Source organism: Olea europaea, chromosome 19 (genome assembly GCF_002742605.1).
Source record: "Olea europaea var. sylvestris chromosome 19, O_europaea_v1, whole genome shotgun sequence".
Lineage (NCBI taxonomy): Eukaryota > Viridiplantae > Streptophyta > Magnoliopsida > Lamiales > Oleaceae > Olea > Olea europaea.
The window spans coordinates 11195517-11211217 of NC_036255.1; the positions used below are offsets into that span (position 1 = coordinate 11195517).

At 35.1% G+C, this 15701-nt stretch overlaps 1 protein-coding gene across 1 annotated transcript; it reads right to left on the bottom strand.

The window, feature by feature from the left end:
- Positions 1 to 4617: 4617 nt before the first annotated feature.
- Positions 4618 to 15230, bottom strand: LOC111368829 (SPX domain-containing membrane protein At4g11810-like). Its single transcript, XM_022990298.1, is given in 11 exon segments — positions 4618 to 5103; positions 5848 to 5981; positions 6496 to 6686; positions 7906 to 8142; positions 10190 to 10463; positions 11673 to 12124; positions 12265 to 12369; positions 12581 to 12892; positions 13510 to 13630; positions 13758 to 13816; positions 14938 to 15230. Coding segments are annotated over 10 exon segments (2118 nt in total). The 5' UTR covers positions 13811 to 13816; positions 14938 to 15230; the 3' UTR covers positions 4618 to 4864.
- Between the last annotated feature and the right edge of the window lie 471 nt (positions 15231 to 15701).

The following is a 15701-nucleotide window of genomic DNA, read 5'->3' on the forward strand; positions in this document are numbered from 1 at the left end:
TCCATGAACTTCCCTATCTAAAACTTTTAAGTAGTTCGAGATAAGAAGAATTTCAACACACCTGGTTGTGTACAGACCGGTCGTGGGAGACTTGAACATAGAAGATTTCTATACTTAGAATTCATATTAAACTATCTCATTTTAAAGTTTAAATTATTAAAAAAGAAAATAAAATGATTTATTTGAATTTATTGTCAACAACCTCTTCACACAAATAATGTCTAGGTAAGTAGGTACAGTTCACAACAGCAATCGCAGAAAACCATAAAACAGTCATCATGCTATGCTAACTCGATGCTCCATTTAAAACTCTTCTATCATTAATTACTAATGATGATCCAACAGAAAGGCAAATGGAATTAGTAAACAATTACAATATGATAGTCCTCTTGATAAATGAGTAATTTATTTAAACGTTTTTTCTAATGAATTTAGCTACAGTAGAAGTTTACCAGAGAAATTCAACAAGTAACGCAGATGAATCATATACTTTCTTCATCAAGCTAAACCAGTCATAGGGCAACTCTCCTTTGGCATATAATGATAATTTAGTAGACAAGTGAGGTATCATTTATATATTTTAACATATATACCATCATATGTCAAAGGAGAGGAGCCCTAAAACTGGTTTGCTTATAATTTTCTCTCCGTCTCTCGGTCTCCATTGGGAGCATTTCACGAAAAGAATAAGCGCCCATGGTTTCTTGACCCGAAGAATGAGTCTTTCTCAGTGGTTTGAACTTTGAACTAGAGTCAATTATAAAGTGTGGGCTTGAATGAGTGTTTATATACAGGCTCTTAGCCGTTGTTGATTGTGGCTATGGAATAAGAAGTTGAAGAAAATGGGATATGCCTTAGTGTTATCCTTTGATGCCTGCCTTTTACACATTCCACGCATGGCTCTTTTTCTCTGGTAAAGCTGCCTTGAAATGTGTTAGATTCTAGGTTGCATGATCTACTAGACTTTGGAATTTTACGTTGAAGCACCTCGTCTAAAAGTTGTTAAAGAGTGTATACACACACGTCTATGTGTGTGTGTATTAAGGTTTAGTCTTCAAAATGCTCTCCTATAATGTTTTTTTTTTTTCATGCCTAATACGTGCACAATTTTCATAAATAGATAGCAAGGAAACTTGATTATAAGATCTGTATTTGTTCTACTACCAAGTTAAATCCTCTCATCTAGAAATTTAAGCTGAAAACGAGTACTAGACATATTTATTTCCATTTAACCTTCGCATGATACTTAAGTACAAATTTACCAGGTTAATTTTTTCCATGTCTACCACAAGCACATTGGGCTGTTGCGAGAGTGGAACCCAAGACCAAATTTATATGCGAATCACTTCGTCAAAAAGTTTAATAAGCTAATAGAGAGGTGGCGCATTACTTAAATTTAATTTTCAACAGTTACATCTCTTTCACATTGTGGGCATGTGCTTTGAGGTGTGGGGAAGAAGATATAAAGCAGTAGAGAGGGAGATGCCAACTTTAGTATATAGGTCGTGGCAGCAAATTTTAGATATCGAGGTATATCCAATGTCATATTCTTCAGATATTTTTTTTTTTTTTTTTTGCCTTATACTTTAGATTTTCTTATATGTAGTTGAGCGATAGGGTTTGGCATAGACACCTTCAAGCATATTAAAAACAAAAAGGTCGAGATAGGTTTGAGACCCGACCATCAACGTACGAGTATAAATGCATAATAAGCAAATACAAGGCATGTTTGAATTATGCTTTGGACTCTGGGTTAGGAGTGTAAATGGTATGTTTGGTAAAACTCCAAACTAAACCAAATCGTTTTAATTTGCAAACCAAATCAAACCAAATGAAGTTATAATTTGTGGTTTACTTCAGTTTCAAACTATGGTTTGAACGTTCATGAAGCAAATGTTCTTATAATCCCGAAACTTCTTCAGTTCTTAGATTAGGTTAGGTTCGATTCGGTTCGATTTGAAATGTTTTTTAAATGATCAAATGCTAAATTGGACCAGTTTAGTTTGGACCGAATTCGAAACTTCAAACGGATCCACGTGGACCTACAGTAACGATTTCATTGCGGGTTGGTGAATTTCACTTACACTCCGACTCAGGATGTTGTGAATTCCAAGAAATGTGAATGTCAATTTTGTCCAAATAAATTAAATTAAATAACAAAAAGAAAAAGAAAAAGAAAAATAGTGCATTTCTAGTATTAGAATGTAAATAGGTGATTTATAATTGTGTCGCATGATTCTTTGATAAATATTGGACATGTATACTTGTTTTAGATTTCTCTATTGTTCTTTTTGGAAGTAAGGCGATACTCCCATATGCAGGGGAGGATTATCGATCGCCACACTCAATTTCAAAACCTCATTTGTACAGACTAAAATATAACCTTTGTACAAGTATTTTATTGTTGCTACACTGTAGCAAACCTACCTTTTGCTTCCACGAATTAACAATTCTAGCTTCGCCCGTGTCCATATTGTAGTAATTTTGATTGGCATGTTACTATAGGAAGAAAGGCCTAACCTCCAATTCTTATTTGGGTAAATAGGCCTGTGCCTTCACGAAAATTTGAAATGAATTATACAAAAAGTACAAAAATAAAAAAAAAGGTGCAACCAAAATCGACTACCCTTTTCGGCATCAATTGATTCAGAAACTCAAGTAACATCATTAGCTCAAAGTGGATTGGATTTGTGAACTTTTTTAAGCTTTTAAATAAAACATGTCAATTGGACCGGTCTTCATGGATTATTATAGTCACGTCCATTTGGACTATTACATGATATTTTAATGAACATTGACGGGAAGAAATATTTTTCAAATGTTAGTACCGTAACTTTGAATTAAGGGAAAATCCGGATGGCTAGGGTGTTGGTGGCTGAACGGTGCCCGACCCAACACTGTGCCGTCGATCCCGCGCGAAAAAATATTGCCTAAAAATTGTGGGCCCGACCCCCATGTGACGGGTAGGGCACCGAGCTGTCACTGTCTCTTCTGACAATGTAGGTCAGTTGATTAAGATGAGTGTGAAAATATAAAAAATTAAAGTTTGGTATCTCAAAACAACCAGTTTCTATTCCAGAAGAATGGTTGTTTCTCATAATCAAGTCATTGATAATCTAATCTGAATCCCCACTTTAGGCCATCTCTTAAGAATTTTTCTTCGTGTACTAAAGCATGGTTAACAGAACCCTGTCAGATAACTCACAAAGCGTGAAGTCCACCCAAATAAAAAAGGGCCAAAAATTAACCCAACCCCTCCACTCCCCCCCCCCCCCAATTGTGAGGTGTCGATAGTAAACCCCTACTTGTACATCTAGCAGGTCCCCTTAAGAAACACCAATAACTCATCATCATCGAGAGAGAATAGTTGACAGGTAACAAACAGGATACTCTATAATGCAGATCAGATGCCCTCTAAGGAAGGAAGGATGTTTGGTGATAATAAAACTGTGCACTCTGAGCTGAGGAAGAGAAGAGAGAAGAAGAGACAAAGATGCATGGAATGATGTCCGTGACAGCATTAGCATTAGTTCTGAAAATAATTGTTCAAATATTTTGCCTTTGGGCTACAAAGATTTACCAATGGACCTAAAGCTTTTTTCAGAAATGCTACATGTGCTGTCTCGTTTAGAGAAATTACAAGTAGAAAGGTCTGACACCATCTTTATGAAAAAACATAGTTAATTCAGCCATTAAAATGATTTCATGTGATCGTCTATAAAGCTATCTATACACTTCGTCTGTACAAACATCTTTCTTGAAGCCTTTTCATTTCTTTTTTTTCTTTTTAATCCCTCTACTTTGGGCTCTTCTCAGGAGATGGAGAAACTATTTTTGTATGCGCTGGACGGAGCATGCTTGCTGAGAAATTGATCAAGTTTGACGGATCTCGAAATTCTTTGGATGTCAAATTGGAAATGTTAAGACAGATATTTAATCCAAATTTCTTGGAGAAGATAAAAATGGTGACATAAAAAGTTGTCGTAATAATGATCTTGTACAATCTTTGTGCGGATATCATATCACGTCCAAAGAGAGCAACTTCTTTTGCATGCTTGAGACATAGACTCTTGACAGCAGCTATCTCACTCTATTTATCTTCACATTTTAGAGGTTCAGATCCCGTAAGCAAAGTATATTGTTGAGATATCCACTTCAATAAGGGTGGTGTTTGATAACTAATGAGATAGGAAACCCAGGATGTTCGAGAAGCATATTTTTGTAGTACTGAAATTCCAAGAAGTGTTTCTTTTTTGAAGCATTTAAGCTAAATACTCTGTTAGGTTCCATTAGCACTTCATGGGATGCACGAATATTGGAAATAACGTGTATTTACCAAACTTTAGACAGGATAAGCGGATCGAATCTGAAAGAAAGCTCATTACATAAACTCTCCAACTGGATTTAGTAGGAGCAACATGTTGAAATAATATCTGCGACCAAACCCATATTGGAAGAGCTCTTAGACTTGAGGTTGAACGAATTTGTCAATCTGACCCGCTATCACCATGTTAGGTTGCATCTTCTTACATTTCTCAAGTTGGGTGTTCCACGTAAAAATGAAAAGATTATTGCGGGCTTAATAAGCTCGGAAAATATATTGGACCTAACTAGGAAGACAGATTAACGGAATAGTTTCATTCAAAATTTAAAGTATCCATCTACACAAACAAGACGAAAACTAAAAGGTGTGACCTCCTGGTTCTTATGAAGTGGACACTACGAGTCAGTCCATGTAGTTTCCTTCCTTTTCTTTCGATCGGAACATATAACAAGCATATTAAATGATGAAATAGAGAAACGAAAAGGAGTGAACAATGCTGATGCTTTCAAACTTGGAACATCATCTAAATACAAAGCCGATTCAGTATAGAGAGTTGTAGGTGTAGCAGGTGGCAATAATGGATGCTACACAAATCAACAGCGAAGGAAGAAGGGTCACATTTAGAAGCTTACTCTGTCCCAAAAATCCACCCAGGGTTATAGTTCCATCTGCAATCACTCGAGCAATTGTCCCAGCTTCAGTCGAGAGAAGCCCACCATTGTAGGTCCCACGAGAAAGTCTGGATGACATGACTCGGGAGAGAAGCGACAAATTGACGCCTAGAATGATAGCATGAAACCAAGATGAGTAAACATTTAAGCACAATCACCACCCGACAAAGAGGAAAGAAACAAAAAAAAATCTATTTGAGTAATCGCCATTTCAATTGTGAAATCTACATGCCAACTTCATGCATCAAATTTACCAAAAAGGTAAATAAACACCAGCTACATTTACGGCCATCTATAGTGTGTACATGGCAATGAATTATCTATTTATTGTGAGCCAACACATAAAAATAGGCATACGTTAGCTTAAGTAAAGCCACAAAAAATAGGCTTTTAACGGAAGCACACTCTCAAGGTCACTTGGCCATCATATTTATAGTATTATCTCAATAATAAGAAATTTATGTTAAATAATATTAAACTTGAGAAAAATGTTTAAAGGCGAGTTACTCTACTAAAATGAGTCAAAAATAGAAAATCAGCTACGGAAATTATTTTGACATCATATACATCGTAATGTATTTGTGCTTGGCTATTACATCATAAACACGTATTTTCGAGAGTAACGGTCTATCATCAAATCACCATTAGTAAAAAATCAAAATCAAAAGACACTTCGAGAAGGTAAATGGTCAAGGAAAATGGCTTTAGCATAGGAGAATTTAAAGAAGTAACTTGACCTATATCAAATGGGTAGAGCATAGAGATGCAACACCCATATGATTATGAGTCAGTAACACAATGGAACTGGTTAATATTCATCTTGGTCAAACTAATTGAAGACTGAAATCTTACCTTCCAATACTTCAGCAGATACAAACATTATGAGCCCTGAACAGACATATTGTGGAACGGAATACGGGATTATTACATTAAAGCTGAAGAGTATACCCAGAAGAACCATTATTTCAGAAGCCATTAAAATTTGCCTGCAAACAGACAAGCGATAGGAAATTATAAGGTCACGATGATAACAAAGATTCCATATGAGAGGTTCTTGCTCCCATTAGCATAAAAAGTTGAGTTGCAGATCTTGAGCTGATATATCTTGTTCTAAACTATAAAAGGTTTATAAAATTTCAGCAAGTGTCAACATTAGGCATTGGAAGGCAGCATTTTAATGTCCTAGTATTCAAATTCTACTCAGAGGCAACATATATATAAACGAGAATAGGCACAGCACTTGAAACATATGGCATCGGAAATTTAAAATCTAAGACTATTATAACAGAATATTGTTTAGAACTTATGTTATTTGCAATCACAATTAACTTGATATTCAATCTTCATAAGCTTTCTCAATCAAATTGTGATATTAGAATTACCTCCATGGCACATTGTTATGAATTGCTCAAAAAGCAGTTGGTGAACAAAGCAAATTCCAACATCTGATGTCATAATTAGAGATTCAAAGTACCCTTCCATGGAAAAAAAAAAAATTACCTGTCCTCGAACATATTGCTTACGTAGCTTCCCACGACAACATTTACCGGAAGAACTGTAAGGCCGAGGCATGCAAGAAAAATTGATACTGTACTTGTAGACCAACTGAAATAGTACGTTGTGATGACACTAGATTCTGAAAGTAGAATCTCCATTGCATATTTAAGCATAAAGTAAATCAACAACTGAACCTGCAATTATCATAGAATTCTTCTCAAGAATAGGTTGGCAAGACATAAATGCGTTCAGTATTTCAAATTCAAATACAAGACACTGGCCATTTTTTCCTTTCCTTAATTTGGGGCAACAGCAAGAGGTTTTTCCCTGCCCGAGTAATGCTTGTTACATAACTAAAAGGTCATAAAATAGCTAGCATTCCCAAATGACCGGAATCCAGCAAAAGAGCCCAAAAAATTAAACAAATAAATAACCGAGCCTCTATGAAGTATAAGAAGGATGATAATTGGGGTGAGCCTATATTGATGTTTACTAATACATGATCTTCATATAAACCACAGGAAGAAAAATCCAACCTCGTGCGGTATCAAAATAAGAGGAAGGGAGGATTGAGAAGATTGACAAAATAAAGATGACATGAACATGTGGTCACTTTAAGATGACAAGGTGACCCCTGAGCATCATACCTTACAAACTTCGTCCAACCCCACCCTCACCCAAAATAAAATGCAAGCAAGAGAAGAAAGCAAATTTAGTCGTTAAATTATTATTCTACCTAAATTCTATTTACATACTGATTACTCAATGTGATACACTCGTATAGCCAGCATTTAATGTTTGTCGTCACTTTTTTGGAACATATTTATTTATGTCATACTTCATTTTAGGAAACAACATTTGGAAAATATAAATGTAGCTGTAAAAAGTACTACTAAAAACTGTTTATTCATTTGGAAAAATTGAATGAAATCAGACAAAGAATTGCACTGGAAAAAAGAGAAGTTGGCCAGAACAATATCAATTGTGACCAGATAAAGTAGGATTGACACAGCATCATCCATTGTCACCTCCCAAAAATAGTATTGCTGAATCCTTAAGCAAAAATCCTCTTTCAGTCTTTCCATTAACAAAATTATAGAAAGCAAACAATGTAAACTTCCAAAATGTAGTGTTTTTCTTTTTCTTTTTTTTCTTTTCTTCTTTTTTGAAAGTGAAATTTAGTTGTTATATCAATAATACATCAAATAGGTCACCAGCTCTATACTTTTTTCTTTGTATGAAGCACGCCTTGTCCGAAAACCAGAAATTCAAACCCCAACCCCAGTAAGGAAACTTCCAAGTACAAATATGACATTCCTATGCAGCGATTGGTCATCAATAATGAAATATTTCATTCTATTCAACTTCCAAATATAGAAATACAACTAACGGTTCAAAATCAACTACATTTACCTTAACAGAAGGCGTAAGTAACCTATAAGCTGATCCTATTGAGTTGGCTGGTCGACAAGATTCTTCAGGAGCTTCTTCACTCTCATCAAGTTCTTGATCCTCCACAATATCTTGTTGGTTCTCTGCTGCCGTTAGAAGCAATGGTTGCACAAGACCCTTCTCAAGCTTATCATTTCCTTCTGGTAACAATAGATTTAATGTCAGATTCCTATTCTCACTTTAATCAAATTAATGCATCTTCATAACTGCTTATCTTAACAAATCAAAATCAATGATTTAAAAACCAGTCCATGCACTGACACAAAATGGGTAAAGGGTCGAACCAATGGTTTAAAAAAAAAAAAAAAAATGCAACTAAATAATAGAACAAAATTTTCTCCTCTTAAAAATGAACTGGTAAAACTGACCAGTTTTTGAGCTGAAAAGACCAGTTTTGTGGTGAACCCGTTAGTTTCCCTGGGTGAATTGACCGGTTTTGAAGTTATTTTGGCGGGTCTTACATTTCCGGTTTTACATATACATTACTATATACTTGATTAAGTACCAAAACATTCAAGACGTCTCCAGATTTAGTAGTTGTGAAAGAATTACCAATCAGGCCCAAGGAAGAAAAAAAAATTGATGGTCTGGCACAATGCTCGAGATACTGAAGTTTAGCAGAACCAAACAAGAGCCACAAATTATTAGAGAAATGAGACAACTTACTACTAAATTTAAGAACTGGTGCAGTTCAGATATAGTAGCCTACTGCTTCCCATATTTAGGGGAGTCAGATACTATTGGGTTACCCAAAAATAAAGCTCAGTTCCAGCCGAAGGTAATGACTTATATCCCACTACTTCAAGATCAGAATACACGGTTTACAAAGCAGACAAGTTCCACAATGACAAGGGATCAAGAAAACTAAAATAAAAAAGAAGATGGATTGGAGGCAAAGAAACTAAAGAAAAAGAGAAATAGATATAAAATTAAGATTAAGAACCTCTGGGAAAAAGCAAATTAAAAAAAAAAAAAATGAAGAGGGAAAAGTAGAACTGGACTCCAATTATGTGTGTGCGCCTCTTGAAGAGTGGAGTTCAAACCTGAAAACCTTATAATGGCAAAAAATATATATTAATAATAATAAATAGAAGTTTCATAAGTTAAGTATAATGGTGCCATTACCCTTTTTCTATTGTTGAATTGTATGTGTGTTTTTAAGAAATGTGATTTGTCGTGTTTCCGGGAATCCAAAGGATAATTCATGTGAAAAGGTGAAACTCGAGATCTTCAAATTCACAAAAATCTATCATCATCGTAATAGGGGCAAAACAATAATTGTATTCAATTTTGACCATTATTATCATCTGCCTAAAGTCATCAGTAAATAGCAATCAAAAAGCTGGTATCCATTTTCATTATTCATGGTTCAAGAATACCAGATTCTTCAAAAAATAAAAATGAGAGTTTCTGACCCCAAACTCCACTAGGTCAAATGCATATATCTTGGACCCTAATTTGATCCACTAGGTTTTCCATTGCTTTGTTATCTCTACGTCCATTTAGGAAAAATATCCATTCACAAGGTCCCAGAATGAAACATTTATGATTGACTAGACCATTGATACAAATATTTCCTTTTCAAAATTTCCAACCGACTCTAATCATATATAAAGGTAATATATCCTCTTCAAATCCTTGTTTCTTAATAATAATCTAACTTAACTATCTAAACCAATCACACCTTGAGACACCATAATTCATTATGGTTACTCTTGTCTCATTTTTACTCCTATTATTGGGGAGGACATTCCATGTATTCCTCTTATTTTTTACTTAAACCTAAAATATGTAGATATCAAAGTGCTCCTCTGAAGTTCCAACATATAATATATCCCGCTTCTAATGTCATCAGACGAAACTGGAGATTCAGTTCTAGGATCATCCATTTATTCGACCAACTTTAATTGTTAATACAATACATTTGCACCAATACTCCTGAGAGCATTGCTTCCGCACTTTTACAGAACTTGTAGATACAGCCGAGTCCAAATTCCGCTTATTCCCTCACATCTATCTTCATGACGATCTAATCACTGGAAATGTGCGGATTCAAGTCCCTTTAACCCTGAAAACGCATCTGCCACACCAAATCTATACATTTTAGTCCTACTAGGAGAGAAGCCGCAGGGGGGGTACCAAAAAATTTTTATATTAGGCTGATATATGTATGTGTGTGTGTGTGTATATATATATATATAGGGAGATGGAGAGGGAGAGAAAAATCTAGAAAAATCCTTTTCACCTGAATTTTTTTTTTTTTTTTTTTTTTTTTTAAACCCTTTTAAATTATTAAATAGATTAAACATGCAATGGACATCACCCAACCGGGCAAAGTCTCTTGATTAAATGTGATCTTGTAAATCTTAAACTTAGTTTGAAGTAGACCAGCGAGGGCAGGACCACATGCCATTCCGAGAGCACTGGCACTAACGAAACCTGCTGAAGCCTGCATGCGGATTTTTAGTGGCACACAATCACTGATATAACGCCGATTAACTGCTCTGGCAGAGCCAAAACTGCAAGTTCAGTAAAGGAGGGAAATACCACAAGTGTCAAATAATATCCAAGTGCATTTACCACCTTCAACAATGATAAACATCGAACTTTTACAATTTCAAATGACGAGAAAATTTTGTGGTTAACAATGGCAACAGGATCAGGTTGGGCCAACAGTGAAGATGTTTGCTTTGATCAGCAAGCTCGTTCAGTAGTTTATTGTTGCTGTCAATAAGTTTGTGTGCGACTGATGTCATATCTTGGTTGAATTGCAGCAGTTGCAGGTTCTGTTCAAGGAGTATAGAGTGATTTGAAAAGAACTACTACTTCCAGATTCTTGGTGAAGTCTTTCTAGCTTTATTGCTGGGAGCTGAAAGTAATTCTTATCCGTGGAAGGTTGTCTGTGGATGAAAAAGTCCAAAACAGGTGCCTTCCTTACATCTGATAATCTAAGGAGGTGGAATAAGAGCTAGTAAATCAATGAAGTTTGGTGGTTAGTTTTGCTGGGATTAGTTGGAGAATGCCAGCTACTGAGACAGGCTCAATGCTGCATGCAGTTTAAAAGAGCTTTTCTCTGCAACAGCGAAGTTCGTGAATTGCTTGACATGAATTACTGGAGACAGGGAAATAAGCAGGCCTTTTAAGAGTGCGAAGAATCCCTGATGGAGAATAGGGAGCATTTTCTCTTTGATATTGTTTTGACCTTATAATAAAATCATGGATGGATTTTTTTGAGAAGGTGTTGATAGTAGGTACAAAGCTCTGTAATTTCTAGCACTACCGCATTTGCTTTAATAAAGAATTTTCTTTGGGATTAAAGAATTTTATGAGAAAGTAAATGAAGAGAGGCATAGATTCAAATACAATAAAGTAGCTATTGACAAGGAACGAATTCATCAAAAATGCCTGGATTTGCATATGAAAAAAATACAGAAGCACAGTAGTCTGAGGGAAAGATCAGATAAGAATATTGAAAACTGTAAAGAAACTAATAACTCAACTATTCTAGGAAAGTTACTTTGTCAAACACAGAAAAATACGCATGCATATTTGATCACCCAAGGAAACTGACTCACCTACTTAGCCTGATTTGTGCATTCAAACCGCATAGATGCCAAACAGATAGATGGGCCCAAATGCACAAACAAACTCATATACACACATGCTCATGTGCCACACAGAGAAAGGAAGAGGGAAGGAGGGAGGAAGGGGGAGAGAGAGTCACCTACCCACAAAAAAGTCGGCCAATCAGAAGAACTGATATTGAATTGAGATCATAAGCCAATGCATACATTACATTTCCCAGAAAAAGCACCACGCTGCTAAATACCAGAGGTCTGAAGTACGACTTGTTAGACCAAGCACTGAAATATACAGAAGAAAATATCTGTGCAACCGCCATTGACCCAATGATAATACCACAAACTGTTGCTGCTGCCCCAAGACTCATGGAATAGTCATCTGCCGTTGGAACAATAATATATGTATTGATCATGTAAAGAAACGTGTTTGCCAGGTTCAAAAGAAGTGACATAAAATGGTATCTTTGATCATCAGCATGTTCCTCAGCAGTAGGCAATTCCTCTTGCATAATAAGTGCATGTTGCCCCAAAAAGTTGAGTAAGTTTGTCGAATGGGTTAATCTATCGACAGCTGATTTTAATGAGTCGACAACAGGATCCTGCTGACCAATTCTAAAAGATGTGAACAGATAGTGGACTGCTTAAATTCAATACAGAATTAATCAAAAGTAGTGTAAGGCAATGGAAGACATGCACAAAAAATCAAATAAGCTAGCAAAAGACAATAAATTTGGATTGCCTGGAGAGGAAGAGCAGGCTGGTCATAAATTGATAAGTAGCTCCCCTGGCGTTCCTGAAGATCAGAAAGATTGCGAGATATTGCTCCAACAACAGCTCCTAATCCCTGCAAGCACCAATCATCATTAGAGAATCTTTTTCCTTTCCTTTTCATTAGTTGGATTTTCACAGGGTAAGTTTGATTTTGATGAAGTAATAGTTTCAAACAACAATGTGAGAAAAAAATTATCTTTAGCTCTGATCGTTTCAGTTTAGGTAATGCAAAAAGGACTAGATAATAGAAGAAATGGGTATTTATAGTCATATAAGCATATTACCACATGCTTGAATACTTGCTGAAGCTGGGAATAAGGATGGTTAGCACGAGTTTTGACATAGTAATCAGTGAATTTGTATCCAAATCGCTTATCAAACTTCTTAAGGATCTTTCGGAAGCCAATGGCATTCATTTCAACAAAAAAGAGAAGCTTTAAAAGATCAAGTCCAACTTCTCTATAAGCTTCCCGTAGCTCTGTTATCTTTGATATATCAGGGTGATCCTGAAGAGTGTCTCGTTGCTCATTAAGCTCGGCTATCCTGCTTGCAAGTATCCCTTGTTGTTCCAACAGGAAAAGAACAATTTTTTCAATCTGCAATAATGAAAAAAATTACTTCAGCAATAAAGATTGAGCTGAAACGATAATTTACTGAACTAAGCTCGGTAAGCAAGAAACTCATTTCTGAAATAAATATCTGCATCTGTTACTTACATATACATAGTAAATGAATACTACAAAGACGTTTAGGTCAGAGCAATTAGCTTCTCTTATTCAAAGAGAACAAGTCTCAATCTTCACTTGTCAAATTAGCGACACAAGGGGCCAAGAGTGTTGAAAAAGCTATGTTCTATAAGAGAAAGAAAAAACATGTTTCCACTTGACTGGATCATGCACATGTATATTTGGTATTCTATAGAGAATAATTAACGTATTAGAAAACCATCAAAATTAGACCCATTATATTTTCACCTTCTTTTACTTCAAATTCTGCCAGCTGCTCTTCATATCTTCAACAATTCTGCAATCCTTTTATTCAGTTAAATTCTCTGTATATTCAACTACCACTTTTGATCTGTGTATTTGTTTTACTCCAGGGAATTGAAAGCGTGTTAGCAGAATAGAATATGCTAACTATAACGTGTTGATTAGCTAAAGTGGTCTCTGAGACAATGTTATGGTTCATGAATTTTGTATAATCGTTAAAATACCTGATTATCCAGCATTCTTGAGAAATCCTTGAGAACATTTCGATGATCCAGTACTCCAGTTTCAATTTGATTAGCATACTGCTTCACTTTTTTCTTCATCAGTTTGTAGTTGATGTAATATCTGAATGGTGCCAAAATGTTTCAATCATAAGATGAACAAGTTATTTAATATTGATCGATATATAAAAATAAAACCAATGCCAAAAAGGAAATCTGAATTGAATAAGAATAAAGGAGTTAGTGCATACTCTTGCCATTCTTCGATTTGTCTTTCCTTCAACTTCTTCCCAAAAGCAACCATCTCACACTGCAATAAAAGGATATAAAGTCTGGATTATAAGATGTGATAACATTCTCATAAAAAAAACAGAAAAAATTGTGAAACAGATCTATTGCACAACCCTTTTCTGGAAATTAAAATTTTCGGTTTATCACACTCCCCAAATGCGAGACATGAAACTAAGACGTTATTCCACTTCAGTTATATGACTTACCAAATTTTACAGGGAAAAAAATCTCTCTTAATTTGATTTCCTCAAACAGAACAAAGAAAATGATTCAAAATATAACAAACCTTCTTTAAATGTTCCCTCGTATGAACTTTTCATATTACTTATCATGCACCACCACAATTTATATTTGCTCAGCCTCTATTGTTTATTCTGTTTGACATGTGATGCCATGGTTATCCAAATTTATAGTTGCAGTATTTACAAATGAAGCGTCCATAGGCACCTGATCAAATGTGAGAATTCTTAATGGCCACGCACACACTTCCTTCCAGATTCTCTCATTGAAAAAATGGTAAATTATTTAACTAACTTCACCAATAATGTGCAATAATCAAATTAACAAATCTGAAATAGACTGCTGACTATATATCTGATGTTGCCCTTTCACACTGGCAGAAGTTAAATCCATTATATAATCAAATCTAAGTACAAACTAACAATATAAACATTTTTATTCGCCAGCAATTAAATAATTACTCTTCCTTATGAATTCAAGTAAACTAAAAACCAAAAGCCCTTTCATATCAATTATTAACAGTTTTAGGCTATCTATTCTTGACTACAAAAATCAGACCAATTCAAAAAGTGATCATGCTCTTGTTACCAACATCTTCCAGAACAGTCAACTGCAAAACTATTCAAAATTTATGTACAAAACGAAAATAAAACTGGTCCGCAGTGCACTGCACATCACCACTACTCATTTCTCACAATTTTGGAAAAACTCAGAACACAATAAAATTAAATTAAAATTTCAATCACCACATAGCATACTCCCATGCGTACAATAGATATATACACATATAAAGGCATCCACACTAACATGTGTATATTATACACACAAATACATGCGTAGATAATAAGTTCGTTGTATCCTTATTCATTAAAAAATTATAAAGAAAAATAAAAGCTTTACAGGAGGATTTTGAGACCGCCGGAAATATGAATGGAATTAACTGGATGAGCATCAATCACTATAATTCCCCTGTAGAGAGAGAGAGAGAGAGAGAGAGAGTCCAAACTTCAGAGCTGAAGAATGAAAACTGGAGATTTGAATTCCGTTTCTATTAATAAATTATGGAACCAAAACAATAATTGATCAATGCTCAGCTACTAAAACGTCGAATTTTCAGATCTCTGATTAACAAGGATTCAGAATCACCGCAATTATGAACAAAAAGGGCCAAAATCAATCCCTATAAATTCCCCTCTAACCTTTTGGTAATTATTTGTGCGTGCGTTTGTACGATTCTGTATAAAGCGTGAGTAAATTTTGAAAAGTTTATATAAGACATTATTCTCGTAAAATTTGTTATTAAAATAAGTTTGTAAAGAAATGAATTTTAAAAAATTGGGACCAAATACTTTTGGTTATCAGGTTCATTCGACTTCTTTATAAAAGATGAGTAAATTCCTAGATCTAAGATGTGAACAAAATTCTACCACCTATATCAACTTTTTGTCTGCAAGGAATTATAATGTAAGAGGGGAATCAACCGTTTCGGCTACCACAATAATGTATTACATCGCTCCCTTTCTTGTAACGTAGTTACTACTTGGGCCACAGAAGATACTTGTTGACCAATGGCTACATAAACGCATATTCGAGTTGTCTCCCGTCATTTTGGCTCGAGGATTGGGAATAAAGCAGTTTACGTGCTTGCAACTCCTGCATGTTGT